This window comes from Embiotoca jacksoni, unplaced genomic scaffold (assembly GCF_022577435.1).
Source record: "Embiotoca jacksoni isolate LCO1_2020_lvr unplaced genomic scaffold, fEmbJac1.0.p SCAF_15, whole genome shotgun sequence".
Lineage (NCBI taxonomy): Eukaryota > Metazoa > Chordata > Actinopteri > Embiotocidae > Embiotoca > Embiotoca jacksoni.
In genome coordinates, this window is record NW_027185285.1 from 13,698,655 (window position 1) to 13,716,580 (window position 17,926).

General features: G+C 39.0%; 1 protein-coding gene across 1 annotated transcript in view; it reads left to right on the forward strand.

Annotated features, from left to right (window-relative positions):
- LOC138198357 (alpha-1,6-mannosylglycoprotein 6-beta-N-acetylglucosaminyltransferase B-like) overlaps positions 1–17,926 on the forward strand; it is a 63,774-nt gene that overhangs the window by 42,984 nt on the left and 2,864 nt on the right. Inside the window, exons 9-16 of the mRNA XM_069149733.1 lie at positions 3,270–3,401; positions 5,163–5,296; positions 6,289–6,419; positions 7,209–7,214; positions 9,029–9,184; positions 9,355–9,501; positions 9,649–9,765; positions 12,517–12,591. Of these exons, the coding sequence (XP_069005834.1) occupies positions 3,270–3,401; positions 5,163–5,296; positions 6,289–6,419; positions 7,209–7,214; positions 9,029–9,184; positions 9,355–9,501; positions 9,649–9,765; positions 12,517–12,591 (898 nt within the window). The remainder of the gene's footprint in view (positions 1–3,269; positions 3,402–5,162; positions 5,297–6,288; positions 6,420–7,208; positions 7,215–9,028; positions 9,185–9,354; positions 9,502–9,648; positions 9,766–12,516; positions 12,592–17,926) is intronic.

Here is a 17,926-nt window from a genome sequence, read left to right on the forward strand (position 1 = left end):
TGACAAGGGGCATCCATGGTGGAGGCCATCGCCTGCTGGAGACTATGCTAACAATACAACAAAATCTGAATTGTTTGCCATTAACTGAAGGTGTTTGGATTTGAAACCAAAAGATAAGTACGTATGAGACAGAAGTAAGGATTATCAACTTTAATTTGATGGTCTTCACATGCATTTTACTATTTCACAGAAATGGTTGTGTTGTGCGGATCAATTTCAGGTGTCCAAAAGTAAGTTTACTGACTGATTGACAGGTGTAACTCATCGCCCAGGTGTTTCTGTTTTCCTTTTGATCCCATATAAAAGAGAAGTGGGTGTCTAGCCATGATTTCAGTCTTTTCATCTGTTCAGATTACATTCGAAGCCAGAAGGCATACATCAACATGAAGACCAGAGAACGGACTATGACAGAAAACAGCTCATCTGTCAGAAGTAAAAACAAAGCAACAGAATATATGAAGTACAACGGTTTGGAAAGTTTTGAAGGAAAAAAACAACCAAGGAAACCACTGGTGCACTTCAAAATAAACACAGGACGGGTCACTAACAGAAACCTGCAGCTGACATCAGAAAACCCCTTTAAAATTAGATGAAGAAGCCAAATCTTTTCTGGAACAATGAGACCAAAATTCATCTCAGTCAAAGTGATGGAAAGCCAACGGCATGGAGAAAGACAGGAAGTGCCAATGATTCAAACTATTAGACCTGATCTCATCAAAGACACATGGAGATGGTCATATAATGGCCTGGACATGTATATATGGAAGCGGCTGTATTGATGACGGCAGCAATAGAATGAATTCAGGAATGTAAGGACACATTTGTCCAGCTATCCCTCTGATCTCATTGGCTAGACCTTCATCCTGCAACAAGACAGTGAGCCCAAACACAAGGTCATCAACCAAAGCTTTTATCATAAGAAGTATTTTTGATAACGCAGTAAGGATAAATCCAGTCATCTCTCAACCTGGACTAAGCTCAGAAGATCCTTTTTGCCAAAACTGACAGCTGTTGCATCACTGCACCCTGGTCATCGATCCTAAACAAGTCCCAACGGGACCAGCAGAAGAAGCCTGGACGGGACGCCAGCTGCGGGAGTGAAAACCCACAACATGACGCCAAACTCCAGACGACTGGGACCACACTCCAGTCGGCAGAATCTGTCTGACTACTTTGATTCATTGTGTTGCTGTCTGATAGCTGATTTATCCAATTCTAAATGACTTAAATCTCTCATTTACGTCAGGAACTAGCTCCGTTTTCAATAACCTAATCTAACCTAATCTTCCCACCATCACTCCACTATAGTTTAGAAATCCTGTTCATCACATCCATGATCCATACACTGCAATATATATTCATATAGTTTATTCTAAATATTGTTCAATATATATCCTTGTAGACCAAGCACTTGTTTTTGTGTATTTCCTGGAAGATATTGAAAGAAGTCCCTGAATGCAGAAGTCACGGTTCAGGCTATATCGACTGATCACTTGCATATTGGCCTATACAGCCTATTAAAATTAAATCTTGATTCTTTCTGCTAGACAGAAAGTGGTGCCCTGAATATGAATCTAATCCGCTACATTTTGTCTCATTATTGTGTTTTGATCCTAAATGCCTAAAATAGCAAAGATATCAAACTTCATCATAACAAATCTGTAGCCAAAAATGGTCTTGTGAGCAATTCAAAAGACAAAAAAAACAGATTCTCATTACATTTAATAGACTGGTATAATTTTCATTTCTGTGTCAAGATTTAAATTTTGTGTTGAATTTAGATTCATAACAGTCAGATTTAGGTCGGTAGAAGTTATGCATACCGTTCTGGTAAACCTCCATAGAATGAATATAACTCAATGTCCTCATACTGGAGTTTGTTCTCCACAAACTGCCTCAGATTGTTTCATGTCACATTATCTTGACAGGCTGCGAGCTCTCCTGAGTGTGCAGAGGATTTTACAGATCTGCACATCCTCCTCACTTCTTCTGCTGTGCTGTTTTGTACTGAGTTGTACTTCTTAAGAACTGCTGAAGTTTGACAAAGCACCACTTTCTCCTGTAATGGAAATAAAGGTGCTTGATTGCGTTTCTCTCAAAGTGCTACCTTGATCCCGACTGAAAGCAGAGTGCTCTGAAGCTGCACTGTACTTTGTCATAGCAGACAACAAATTTACATGTGCTGTCTCTCCTGTTTTAGGTAACCAAAGGCTCTTTTATAACTACTCCCCTCAGTTTGTTTTTTCATCCAGGCAGCAGATTTTTGATATCGAGGCTGATTAAACCAGACACAGGATAGCAACACGAGAACCATTTTAATACGGAAAAGAATTTAAAATATACACAGAATTCCAAAAAGTCGGCGTGTGTGCAAATTAAGGCAGCACTTAAAAAACAAGACAGGATTCAAATATAAAGCAGTCCTGTTCTAATCAATGCTTTCCTCATCCCCTTCATTGTAATGCACTCATTATTATGGTAAAGAAAAACAAGAATGTGAGCTGCAACAGCGCACACAAAGGACTGATGTTGCACTCCTGAAGCCAACATTATGTGTTAAGTGCCTGGATGGCATTCTGCACAAAAAATGCTTGAAAGCAACAATCCCTTTGTGTCTGCCAAATATGTGTGGTCAAATGAGAGTGTGATAATATGTGTGTTTTCCCGTGTGAGTCGGAACAAGTTGTGCACACAAATTGGACGACTCCCTATTGTGAGACAATGCTGCCCGGTAGCGCTGAACTGTGTTGTACGCTTGAATGGCTCTGCCGTCTCGCAGAGAGCACTGACATGCTTCACAACGTGATTGGGGCTCTTTCATTCTTCCTGTCTTCTGCTCACTCTCTGTCTCTTCCAACCACACTGAACTCATGCACACCTTGTAGTGTCTCATAAGTCTGGAAAGAAATCTCTGAATTTACTTTACACTGACTGTAAGTTCCCTCTGCAAGAATTAATTCACCTGCACAATAACTACAAAACAGGAACTGCAATATTTTCTGTGACCGATTTTTATTTTATTATTTTTTGATTAGTTTTGCAGTGTTCATACAGAACATGGCGAGCATATATTGAAACAAATAATTAATAGACAGTTGTGAGATCTACTGGTTTTGGTTTGGCTGCTGGTTTACTACAGCACAACCCTGCTTAAATTGTTCCAACTAGTTTAAAGGTTCCTCACACTGACTTCAATGTGTATCGATTTTGCAACTTTTTGCCCTTTGTTTTTCTCCGTAATGATGAGAGCTCATCTATCCTGTGTGCAGGTTTTTGGGTGTCCCTCCAGGAAGAGGAAGCTGCCCTCTGACTGGACCTCTACCCTTTGACCTCATCTACACCGACTACCACGGCTTGCAGCAAATGAAGCAGCACATGGGTCTTTCACTGAGGAAGCACAAGTCAGTCCTTTTTTCTTTTTTTTTCAATCTTTCTCTTTTTGTGTTTCTGATTTCAAAAACATTTCTTTATGTTTTAGGTGTGATGTTTGTTTGTGTTGCGTTCTGTTAACAGTAATGGCTTCCCTGATGAAACACTTGCATTACAGGCTGCTAGACACTGGGCTGGAAACTTCACTCTGCATCAGCATGAATCTCTTTTTCTAAACACTAATCAATGACCCAGGTGCAGACTTCTGGGTTTTTGTCACTTCCCTTTATCTCATATTCACAAACTCCCCCTGTGCATCTCTGCATATGTTATCTGCTTAGTTGTGTTCACTATAAGAAAACACAGCTCATTTATCTGAAGAAGCTCAAACAAGCCAACATTTTTTCACCCCTGCGAGCGGCTGCAAACTCTGTTCTCTGACAATAAATGCAGTTGGTAAAGTTTTTGTCTTTTGTTCCAGCTGGGCACTGCTGGAACATTCACAGTAAACAAGCAAATCTTCTTTTTTTTTTCCTGTCCAAACAAAAAAACAAAAAACAAAGCAAACAGCTTTTAATGCAAACTGAAACTCTGGCCAAAACATCTAGTTTCTGAAAATGGAACAGAACAAATCGTCAAAGTGTGAAAAAAGGCCAAGCATTTGGGCTGTGATATTGTGGTTATATATATTGTGTTCCTCCTCACATTTTGTTTTCATCCCTTTTTTCACTGAATGTATGAGAGGAGAAGGGTGCTGCATTCATTAAGTCACTGAGAAGCATTTCACAAGAATGAAACTTGATTCTGCTTCATTTTGAATTCTCAAAAACACGACAGCAGCTAAATCCTCCGCTGATTCCAATCAGCATCAGTTCAAGGTCAGCTGATCAACTAGCACTCCTCAGCTGTCACTGAGTCACACACCGATACTTTCATTTCCTCTGCAGCCCTCACACCGATTAGAGATGCGGGGCATTGATGAATCTTCTCAGATTGTCAGATTGGATTACATCAATTTATTTTTGATTTCTCGGTGTGAATATTTACTGCTGATTAAGTGCTTAAAGTAATTGTCTGTATGTCTTCTTTCAAGCAACTCATCGTTAACTAAATGTCCTATCCCAGTTTTTCTGTTTAGTCGTTTGATCTGAGAAGTCTTGAACATATTTTAGGATGTTTCAGTGTTAATGTGGTCAAAGCAGAGTAATCTATTCCCTGTTCATCATATGTTGCCTCGACATTATCAGAGGGAATTTTAAGGATGTTCCTGTCTATCAAAAGAGACTTGCACATGAAAAGGCAGATTAGCATCATCTTAAAACTTGTTTCTGAGAACAGTAACGGTGCATGTGTTGGACTCTGATTCAGTTTAGTCCAGATTGTGTTGTGATGTTTTCCAGCAGTGGGCCCTGTGGTGGCTGGAAAACAAGGCCGCGGTTGTCTCACCTTGAGGCCTGTGTGATCTCTTCTCAGTGAGGGGAGGCTGACAGAGGACACAGACACCCATCACCTCTGACAGTTTTACAACCAGAGACTCTGACTACAAGACACTGTTATAGCACAGAGACTAAGAGACTAATACTGTTTGTTTTCTTGTCCATGTTGTCCTGAGTGCTCTCTGAGCATGTTATTATGTAGACTTATTGTGTTGTGTGCCGCTGTGGTGAAGCACAACAAGGTAAATGGGATTTTGCAGTTTGTCTCAGTCGTTTAGGGGAAGAAGTATTATTCGAAAGCAAGAGACGACTTTGTTCTAATTTTAGCTCAGCCTGTTTCTTCTTCTTTTATCCCAGGTGCCACATCCGAGTGATTGACACCTTCGGCACCGAGCCTGCTTACAACCACGAGGAGTACGCCACTCTGCATGGCTACAGAACCAACTGGGGCTACTGGAACCTCCGTGGGCAGCAGTACATGACCATGTTTCGTACGTGGACTTATCATTTTATTTCTCTAACACAGATTTCAAATCTGCTCTTATTGAGGTTGAGTATTGACAGTGTGTCTGCTCGTGGTAGCTGTCCAATCAAATGTGAGCTTGAATTTTCACAGTTGAGTATAAATCAATTGTGTTTTGATGCATGTACATGGACACGTGTACACGTGTGTTTATGTGACAGAGCTGAAAAAGACCTCAAGCTCTCAGAGGCGAGGCTTTGAGGCACCAGACAGAGAACTCACTCAACAGCTGTGCCTCCACAGATGCCGAAAGCCTCCTACTGTGGCCGAGCACCACCAGCCACACACACACACACACACACACACACACACACACACACACACACACACACACACACACACACACACACACACACACACACACACACACACACACACACACACACACACACACACACAAACACACACAATCATGACACATTTTGTGAAATTGGTGGTAGGAGAAACCTCAGATGTTTGCACAAGTCTCCAATTAATTCAGCGACAATGGGCAGCCCCGCTGTTTCCAAAATGCTCACTGTTATCACAAAGCCTGACACTGAAAGATGTCAGCTTTCATCTCAGGTTGGAGAATTGACTGAAAATACCGTATCTCTCTCCTTCCACTTGACAAATTGCTGCTGTAAAACATTTCCTTTCTGTCTGCGATCATTCATAGTGTTGTTTTATTTCCTAAAAGCTGAGAGCCAAAACTGAAGCTAGCACTGACATTGTCAACCACACAGATACAGCTCAAGTAAACGGATCAAAATTTCTCAACATCAGAATACAGACGCGACTTCAACCCCAGTAAATGCACCAATTTTTGTGTTTCACTGTAAAAAAAGATTGTAATAAGAAAAACAACATTAGGAAATCTAGCCTGGAATCTCCACAACAGTATAGTATAACTAATTTTTTTAAAAACATTAAATGGACTTGGAACTCTGTGTAGCCAATAACTTTGTTTGTCCTTGGCAGCCCACACTCCAGACAACTCCTTTATGGGTTTTGTGGCAGAGGAGCTGAATGAGACAGAGAGACTGAATATTCAGAGGAACAAGGTTAACAATATGGCGGTTGTGTATGGGAAAGAATCCAGCATGTGGAAGGTCAGTATGAGTCCATAACCCCTGAAAAAACATGTCTATAAATTTAGCACATTTTTGTAGCCCATTTAGAGTTTGTGAGAGTAAGAAAATATTTTTGCAGGATTCATAACATGCTGTGACTATGTTGTTTCTGTAAGGGGGACATTTTTACCATAGTTATAACTATATGTTATATACTATTAATGCTTTCAAAGGTGTTTGAATGTGATAAAATTAGGATGCACAATACATTTGGAGAATTGAACTAAATATCACTTTCCCACTATATTTTACATTTCCTGCAAACAAGTTCCCCCCTCCAGGAATCTGGCCTGAAGCGGGATGGTAGAGGAACAATTGTTTTTGTTAAGAGTAAATTTTCTCTCCGAGTGACTGCCAAGGTTTCTCGCTCTTCCTGTAACTTTGAAGTGTGCTGCAGCCTCCCTCAAGCTTTGCTTCGCTTCAGTCTGGTTGCTGCTTTGTTCCTACACTGCCATAGCATTCCCTGTTAAGATTTGTGAATGTGAAAGATTGCTGGGTAAAAGCCAGTAAAGTGTCGGGGTCTCTCCAGACAGAGGACACGCCCTCCTCTGAAGCAGCATCCTCCTCCTCAGGCTGGTGGTTCATAATTAGAGATTTGGAGCCTGTAAAGGTCCTCTGAAATGAGACTGAATAATACTTTTTGTCATGTTGTCCCTTTTTCCTCCATATCTGCATCTTTTGATTCACTTCTCTGCTGTTCTTACTCCTGTTCTCACTGAACTATTTGTATTCATCATCTCATGATGCATCATTGATGGATTCACACAGCTTCAAGTGAGTACACCTGCTTCTCACTGCCATCATTGATTCTCCAAATGCCAAAACTCAAACAGAGGGTGTTCTTAGTCTGTTCTGTTGCCTGGAAAATATGTTGTGTTCCACTTCAGTTGTGTAGGCACACATATATGAATAAGAACATTTACATTTTAGTTCAGGAAACAATAATTTCACAATGTGTCAACAGACCTCCTCACAATAATTTAAAGTTTTTCATCCAACATTTAGACCTGGCCAAAATATTCTAATGTAGGAGGATTATCCTATGAAATACATGTTTTTAAACTTTGAATAATCACACACGATGAACAAGTTTTAATTTGAAGTCTGAAAATGGAAATAGTACAGCAGAAAATAGTGGGACTTTATTTTCTTTGATCTGGACAATCATAGCTGCCACATTCATGTATATTTTAAATAGATAATGTGGAATTAAAAATATATTATTTGTCATTTGTGATTGTGGAGTATTAGTACAGCTACTACTTAAATATCCAGCAAGACAACAGATCACAAGAAATGCTGTACATTTGTAGAATATATTTTTGAGCACAGAAAGTGAGACATTCTGGGAAATGTGTTTTTTTTAATGAGAGCTAGAAGAATGCTGAATATAAAAAAACATTTAATACATACTTTATATTTCACCATGATAGCAGGATACAGTTATAATTCACAAGTTGTCCACAGCTGCAGTTCTTATTTTGCAGACCTCTTTCAATTCTTTGTGGTGACAGATTTTACATGGATTATACCTTTAAGTAAAAGAAAGTATGATTTCATCACCATGATACTCTAACACAACAGCACAAAATGAAAAATGTGGCATAACACTCAGATGACATTTATAAATGATTCATACCTCGAAGCTTTCGTAAATAATTCATAACATTCCCCCAGATTTTTTTTTAGATAAACTCATTTATTAAAAAAAAAAAAATCCAGAAAATTGTCCCCTCAGGGTGACACAGAAGATGTATGTTGAATATCAGTCTTTTGTGATCCATTAAAAATCCACAGGTACTATTAGTTACCAAGATCATGATGTAATTGCTCAGTCGGCTCATTAGATCTGCTTCCGCTCACCTAATTTAATCAACCGATACTTGTGCACAGGTTGGGGTGATACTTCAGTCTCCCTCAACAGCTTTGGGCTTTTTTTCTTTTGCGCTTTTCCAAATGGCTATGTGTAATACACTGCAGCAAAATGGCCAAAAACTGTCCCAAAATGTTTTGTAGAAAATTCATCATGACCATGCTTAATAAATCATAGTCATTGATTATACTTTCTTGATTGTTGTTGTTCTGAATTTGTACCCTCATGGTTAAAATGTACTTATTGTAAATCGCTTTGGATAAAAGCGTCAGCTAAATGAAATGAAATGTAATGTAATTGATGAAAATTCACCTTAATTAACGCTTTATATAATGTGTTGTTCATACATGAGATCATGAATGATTAATGAGATATTAATGCATGAAGTAATGCTGAAGATATGCATGAATTCATGATTATTCATGTACCCTTATCCTAAAGTGATAGAGTCTTTAATTTTGAACTAAATCATCGTGGCAAATACTGCTCCAGAGATGTCTTGCGTCTTTCAGAACAGTCTTAAAAATAATGGCAATATGTGCCAAACACGAAAATAAAATGTACTAATTGGGATTTAGAGGAGTGACAAAATGCAAATTTGAATGCAAATGAGATGACTCACCTTTTTAGAAGTGTTTGCACTGATAAATGAGTCACTTAGCTGAGCCCCTCTTCAAGTGCTTAACTCATTTTGCCTCCCCCGTACGTCTCAAAGGGGAAAGAAAAGTTCCTGGCTATTCTGCATCGTTACATGGAGATCCATGGGACAGTTTACTATGAGACGCAGCGTCCCCCAGAGGTGCCTGCCTTTGTGAAGAACCACGGCCTGCTGCCTCAGCAGGAGCTGCAGCAGCTCCTCAGAAAGGCCAAGGTGGGTTTACATGACTGACGCTTGTTTCCTGAGCTCATAAAATGTTTGCATGCACAATTTCTACATCATAATGAACTGTTTTAAGTTATAATGCTTTTGTACAGTTGAACTAAATCTTCTATTAGTATTGACCTGATAAATCTCCTGTTCTTTCTCATTTTCTTGACCAGCTCTTCATTGGATTTGGCTTCCCATATGAAGGCCCTGCCCCTTTGGAAGCGATAGCCAATGGCTGCGTCTTTCTCCAACCTAAATTTAATCCCCCTCACAGCTCTCTCAATCACGACTTCTTCAGAGGGAAGCCTACTTCCAGGAAGGTAGATATCCACTTAAAAAACAGTGAACTTACTTTAGGATTCATATTATTCATCGTACAAATAAAGTGCACTCCACAACACCACTATCTGATCTTGGAGTTGCTGTTAACTGTGATTGTGAATATATTCCATTTATGCCCTCCTCAGGTGTCCTCTCAGCATCCCTACGCCGAGCAGTATATTGGCAGGCCACATGTCATCACTATCGACTTCAATAACTCTGAAGAGTTTGATGCAACCATCCGTGAAATCATGAGGATCAATGTATGCCCTTTTTTTTTTGGGCGTTTGCCATCCAAACTTAGCACCACTCATTCAACAAAATAATGGTCTTCTAAAATTATAGCCTACCACGGCACTCACTGCTGCATAATGGCGTAGGTGAGAGCATAATTTGCTCTCGCACACCCCTCTACCAGCTGGTTTGACCCACTTTTGAAGCCCTCAGCCTTTAATAGAGCTCTTAATCATGACATCCGACATTACAGCAAAATGCTTAGCTGGCTCTCTCTCTGCTCTTCGCACTCCTAATTGCTTGAGATATTGAGCGGCTCAGTAGGTAAACTGTGCCCACACCTGGGTTTACATGGCAGCTTTCCAGAGGCCATCCCCACAGGCAATGAGCATTGTCCACAGCAGATCGTGTTAATCAATCACACTGTGCTCAATCTGTCACCAGAACGACACAGAGCCACTGCCAGGGCTCTCGTGGTGTCGAGAAGCATGTGTGCCTCCACCTGCCAGGTGTGTTAAATAGACCGTGTGTTTCCTGGTGATAGAGACCAAATGAAGTAGCTGTTGTGGCACTGGTAAGTGCTTAAAAAGTGCATCCAAAGGGAGGGAAAAACAATAATCACACACAATGAGCAAGTTTTAATTTGAAGTCTGAAAGTGGAACTAGTAGAGCAGAAAAGAGTGGGACTTTATTTTCTTTGAGCTGGACAATCATAGCTGCCACATTCATGTATAGTTTAAATAGATAATGTGGAATTAAAAATATATTATTTGTCATTTGTGACTGTGGAGTATTAGTACAGCTACTACTTAAAAATCCTACAAGACAACAGATCACAATAAATGCTGAAAATGTTTGAGCACAGAAAGTGAGACATTTGGGGATTTTTTTTTTTTTTTTTTTTTTTTTTTTTTTTTTTATTGAAAGTTAAAAGAATGATGAATATAAAGTTTCTGCAAGCAACTTGTTTGTTTAGCTGAAAGCCAGCCTGATCTGTTACAAAATCTGACTACCCCTCTATAGCTCACTCATTAACACATATTGTATATTTTATCTGCACAAAATCCAAAATGTTCTATTTTTCAGAGGTTGTGTGTCAGATTGTTTATTGGCTCAGAGCAGTTACTTCCTGTTGTCTCCGTTAGTTGCCTGGCAACCGGTTCCTTTTGGTTATATTTTCGGTTTCGTGAGCTGGTGCGTGGATTTTGCTGCCATTGTACAGAGCCAGCCTACCCGTTTCCTCCTTTTCAAGGTCTTTGTGCTATGCTAAGCTAACCAACTGCTGGTGGTAGCTTCATATTTACATTGCAAACATGAAAGGGTATTGATTTTGTCATCTATCTCTTGGTAGGAGCAATTATCTGCATTTCCCAAAACTCTGGATAGTAACAGTTCAGTAATGTTTAAGCTTAATGACACAAATCCTTATATAGGATTATGTATGTCTCGGTAACATAGTGAGTTTACGTCTATATTTCACTTAATGTTTTTTACTCAGGTTTTGGTGAGGTTTGTTGACAAACAGTGCTGCTGCTCATGTTGTTGACAACTTCTGTCAGTCTGAGAAACTGTTGGCTGGGATTTTAATGGCACCATGTCAACAGTGTCTGACGGAAGCGAACAAACATTTAACTGATAAAGAAGTACTAAAATGTCTGGAACACCTGCCTGATCTTCCTCGCCAGCTGGGCTAATGTGATTTTCTTTTTCTGGAAATTGCTGCTAGACCACAGAACTTGCCTCAGGAGCAGAGACGAAGTTTCATTTTCGGTCATCGATCATAGAAAGGAAATAATGAATGTTGCTCATATTTTGGGAGCCAAGCAATGCAGTCAGTTGTGCTATATATATTGTACAGTCATTTAAAGAATGTTTTCTGCTGCTGAATTCAAATCACCCTCCATGAAGCATTTTTTTTCCCCTCTCTGACACGGATTCTATTACATAAAGATGCCCAAAAGGCAAATTGCATTGCAGAATAGCTGATGAAGTGCCAGATACATTTCATTAAACTCAGATGAAATAAAGTAATAAGAGAGTGCTAAAAGGAACACAACACTAAAAGGAGCCATTTATCAATTTAAAAGCCTAGTAAACAGTGAGATCTCACTTGAGGCACCGTGGGAGACATTCAGATCCTCACAGGATGTATTGTTTCCTGGTATATTTCATAGTTACTAATGTCATCAAACCACAGTAGGATTAAAAATGCAATGATAAATATAAACCTGTCTCCAGAGATATGGACCGATGGTTATTTTTTTTCTCCCTGTCATGAGCCTATTTGCTTGAAGTATTACATCACAGAGGAAATGCTATTGATCAGTGTTTTCTTAGCGAATTTTAAACCATTGTCTGCCATCAAAAATCAGACAATGAGTGACGGGCCTTTACAGCTACACTGATAACTGCACCCAAAGGACCCAGAATACACCGAAACCACCTCCTCTGTGCTGCATGACCTGTGGTCCGCTCTTAGTGCAATCCATTGTTTGACATATTGATGTGGTCATCACTAAAAAATAATGAAATCAATTTTTAAAGCTGTCACCTGTGATGTATTAGGTCATTGATTTTAATGTGAGGCTTGTGGCATGATATAAGCCTTTCACAATTACGCTAATGAATACGTCAACTTTGATTAACAATCAGATGCTCAGTTCCTGTAATTACAATGGCTTGGTTCTTTGGAAACACACTCACTCTCACACACACACACACACACACACACACACACTGCTTCACTGTTTCTTCATCTGTGCACACATCTGTGTCTGCAGGTGAAGCCGTTCCTGCCCTACGAGTACACCTGTGAGGGGATGCTTGAAAGAGTTCACGTCTACATTCAGAACCAGGTGGGTGTCACAACTCAAACCAGGAAGTGATGCATCATCAGATTTCAATAGGAATGATTTGTCGGTGCATTTGTTGCCTCTTAGCAGGGAAAGTTGATCACATAGAAATAAAACCATAGAAATAGATGTGGAACATTAATTATTCAGTTCCTTGTGTCTGGCTCAACTACCGTTGCCCTTTCCAAGTATTAATGTCGTCGAGCAAACACTGCTTGTAATAGAATTACTGAAAATACTACAGTTTGGTAAACAAACAATACTAATGAATTGTAATCATTGGTACAAAAATGGATTGGTCAAACCATTTTAGTTGCTGTCCTATGTATTTACATTATATTGTACAACTGGTTGGCTAGTTTCAACTGATGTTTAAAATGTTTTTTCTTTATCAATGCAGCTTTCATAACCTGTGAAATTATTTTTAAGAAGTAATTTGAGATTTTGAAAAGTATGCTCAATTACTCTGCTTAATCACGAGTCAGATACTAACATTATTTTTACTTGATTTGTGTGTGCGTGTGTGTATTACTTTGCTTCCCTCTTTTATTAATGTGTCTTAGTATTTTAAATGTTGTTTATACTGACTGCTGTTTCATATTTTGTAAAGCATGAAACAGCCTTCAACAAAATAATTGATGCCACTCTTACAGTCCTGCTCAGAATTATTGGCACTCCTGAATTTTAAGTACAGAATTTAAAATGTCCTCAGAAATAAATGCAAGTGGACCAATTTTGTATTAACAGGACATTTAACATAACGTCCAAAGTAATTGAACAGCAACAAAAATACAGACATAAACTGTACACTGGATACAATTATTGGCACTCTTTGGATGAATTTAAATCAGTTTCTGAAACAAAATAAAAAAAAACTAATTTTAATTTCCAGGGTTCACATGACCTGAATTAACCAGTGAACAGTTTTACTGCATAAAAGTGAGCTCTGTGTTTCCAGTTTTATTTTTCACAAAACAAGAGAGCTGTTTGAGAGCATCAGAGATGCTATTATCAAAAGAAATAACAATTCCAAAGGCGATCTCTAAAGATCTTGAAATTATACTTCAACACTTTATAATATTACCGTATTACAGTCATAAAACTGTTAAGATGCCTTCCGGATGTGGTGCTGAGAAGAGAGAGGTCGGTGAAGGTTGGTGCAGATTGTAGAAAAAACACCTCACAGGACATCCTAAGAGCTTCAGACTGACCTGGAGCAATCTCGAGTGGTGGTTTCAACCCCTATCATTCACTAAACACTAAATCAAGAGCTCCATGGATGAAAGCCAAAGAGGACACCACTATTCAATAAAACACACAAAAGGGCATGACTATTTGCGAAACCTTGATACTCTAAGAGAGTACTCAGAGAGCTCTGACCTCCACCAAGGCAAATAATCCATGATAAAAGATTACAAAGGCTTTTTAGAGAGAAATGGATCACCCAGTGTCAGAAAACTAGGTTTCAGGTGACGGTATTGGTTCTTTTAGTAGGACAACAACCCAAAGGACACATCCAGCAGCACAAAAGAATGTTTGAAAAGGAAAAGAATGAACTGTTTTAAACTGGGCAACAATTAATCCTGACCTAAAATGTATTGGAACCCTTGTGAAAGAGCTGAAATCTGCCATTGCAAAAAAAAAATATAAGTCAGAGTTTGAATGCATTTCAGTGAAAAACTGGCAGAAACTACCAGCAGGTGATGCAAGAAGCATCTAGATAGCTAATAGAAACATTTAGATGCTGCATTGCTGCGGTTCTGCCACAAAATATTAGTCAGGGGCACCAATAATCATGTCCAAGGTACATTTTGTGCTTTTATTATTTCCCTACTATGCTTTTTTTTTTTCTTTTGTTCATTAGCTTTTGGCATTTTCAGAAATAGATATTCGCTTTGGATCTGCTAGATGGATGTTAGTCTTCCAACAGCTCATGTCTATTGGGAGAGGATTATGGGATATGGTGGGAGTAGGAGTGTCCATTAAAACCACTTTATTTCCTTACATTTCACCAGCATTTTAGTCAACATACAGGATGGTGTTCAAAAGTGCAGATTATTGGCAATGCCATTCATAAATGCCACCTGGCGATGATGAAAAAACAAGGTGATATGAGACCCATTTGGCGTTCTATTACCAGGACTGTAAATCTATACACTGAATATAAAGCTGGCTTTTCCTTGTTTTTATTGGTTGGTCTGGCACAGTAACATCCTGCAGTCCTTTCATGACCAAGATGCTGCCTGTTAACCAGCAGACACTCCAGAAAGTTACCTTGAAAGGCCAAATTAAAATTACTTAAGCAATAAAACAGTGGAAGTGAGACGTAACTTGTTAATTAAAAGTCACGGTTTGTACAAATTATACAAGCGAGACACAATGTGTTAATTAGTGAGTTTTAGAGGAGCTGGATGGCAGATCGGTTTCACCGTATTTCCAGTCTTACTCCCAAGCAAACCTAATAGACTGCAAGCTGTAACTTCAAATTTACAGTACAGATATGAAAGTGGTATCGATCCTGTCATGTCATTCATAGCAAGTAAGTGTATTCCCAAAACTGGCAGATTTTCCCATTCAATATTGCTGGCATTTGTATTCTGTCCTATTCTGGGGAAAATACAAGTTTGGTATGTGTAGTATAGTTACAGAGTTGAGTGGTTTATGCTGCAGTAGTTTCTTCGTTTTGACCGTTTAGGGTGGAACATGTCCAGCGTTTTACAATTCTTTTTTGGACCGTTTTGAGTGAATCATCCTGGTACTTGTGGTGTACTGCATGTTTCTAAATGTATGCACGCAAAATAGTGTTGAGTGTTAGTACATAAGTACACCATTTGGAACACAGACTTTCTGTCGTCGACCAAACTTTATCAGGTGGTTGGACACCCGAGACATTCTCAGCTTTCTTACTCACTTGCCAAACATCATCTTTTCCAATGACATACTGTGTCCACATTTCATGTCCTAATAGAGGTAAATATAAAACTAGGGCAGATTATGGATGGGGAAAAGAAGCACAACATTTGAACATAAGGTTGAGAGCACAAAGGGTGAGTGTTTTCACCTCTGCTCATCAGGACATTCTCCCTTCTACGCTGTAAGGAGCTTGCTGTTGGATCTTTGTTCTTGGGCCAGTCCATTTTATTGTTTTTGAAGTATTTTAATTAATTTACTGATTCCACAGCTCTTTGAACAGATACACACAACCGCAATGTATCAATCCACATATTCAGCCCGTAACGTTTTTCTTGTTTCCAAGCCTGTTATTTGTTGAGAACTTTGATGTCCCTGCTAACCTTGGTAGTTTAGAGGAATTTAAACAAAATGTTGGATGAATCAATGTCTGATAATAACAGCAACTGCAGCTGGAGCAGCAAGCATTATGTGTCCATTGAGGTGATTTACTGAACTTCCCTGAGTTCACTTTCTGTGGTTTCCTTGTTGCTTGGACTCAATATTCATCCCTCTCCTACATTGCATGGCTCATCTATTAAATCCTTTTTTTTTTTTTTTTTATCACAGGCGCCAGCTGCAAGCTTAGACTAGCAGAGTTTATAATTTTTCTCAATGATGCCCCCGGAGCTCGGTGATGAAAGGGGAAAGTATTGCTCATATATAATGCACCTGTTATCCAGCTTTTTAAAGGAAATTATTCAGTAATCAAGATAAGATATATGAACTGTATGTGTTTTACTGTTGTAGTTTTTTGTTTTTGAACTGCCAAAAATGGCAACATATAAACAGGAAATCCTCTAAAAAATAAACCACTGCACATACTCACACATTTATATGCAGTTATTTACAGATGTTGTCATCTTCTGCCACATCTGTCGACTTGTGATGGCTGGTATACTGTCTGGCAGTGGCAGGTTAAGGAAATGTGTTAGCCTCTGCTCTGACACCATTTCTCCCCCGCGTTCAGAAATAATACACACACACACACACACACAAAATCAACGTGCCATGACTGACTGAGACTGACTAGCCGCCTGGTGCGATACAAGGGCAGACTTCCAATCAGACTCTCCTCCCTTTTCATTTCTTCTACTTTTCTCAACGTTCTCTTTCCCCTTATCTGACTTTTTCTCTTTTTATTTTTAAATTTCTGTAGTTGCACACATCTTTTCGCCTAACTTTCCTCCTTTATGACTCAATCTCTCTTCCTCGTTATCTTTCACTACAACTTCCCCTCACCTCCGTTCACTGGCAGAGCCGCAGTCCTTCAGCTCAGTCCTTTCCCCTGAAAGCTTTAACTGCTATTTATCACTGAATTTATGAGAAAGGCAGGTGGCGTTTATTTCTTTTCCAGTCTATTTGCCTGTTTGAGTCACACACATTTAGATAGGAAAGAAAGAAAGATGACAGATTATTCAGATAATTACTGAAAATATCTGATGTTAATTGGGGCTGGTTGAGGTCAAACACTGGTGTACAGTAGTGAAATATGATTATTTTTTTAGACATCAGTTAGGGCTGCAGGAGAATGCCCAAAAAATAAATTCGAGATACATGATTGGATGGACACAAAACCTACTGATGATGTCACCAAATCCCAGTATGTGATACACCACCAACAACAACTGTAGGGATGTCATCAACTTCTCAAATATATACGAGCAATGATAATTAAAAAAAACTTGCTGAAAAAGCTGAAGTGACAGGATGTGTTTTGTTTGTTTGTGTCTGATTTGTTTTTTTTTGTGATTGATTGAACATTACTCAGCGAGTTGGAATGAACAATTAGTCATCTCAGTGTGGGTCAGAACCAATCAATCAGAAAAAAAAAACTGTAAATAGCTGCTTACAGTGAAAGAACTGTGCAGCAAATAAAATAATAGTTGCATAATGTTACAAAATATAACAAGACTGTAACACATGAAGTTATAGCTTACTGTATTCAAGGAAAGACTTTTACAGATAAAGTTCCTACTTCCATAGTTTTGGCCATCTGTCTGGTCCATTTTAGCACATTTGGCTCACAGCAGCATCACTGGAACTGAGTCCAGAAGGACAGAAACACCAGCAGCCAGTTGTACATAAAAATGCAAATGACCAACCACATTAAGTCAAGTAAAGACCTAAAGTGAACACTTATCAACTGTCCACTGTAGTCATCCATTGCTCTGAGCAATGTGTGCACAGATAATGATTTAACAAATAAACAACAAAATAATATTTAGTGTAAAAAACCCACAATTAAGGTCATGACTTTCACCTTCACATTCCCCCTAAAGTAGACACATCATATGTACGTATCATGGATAAACTCCACTCCAACCTGTGTGACTGCAGCTGTTTGTTGGAACAAATGTGGAAACTAAAGTCGTGTGAAATATTATCA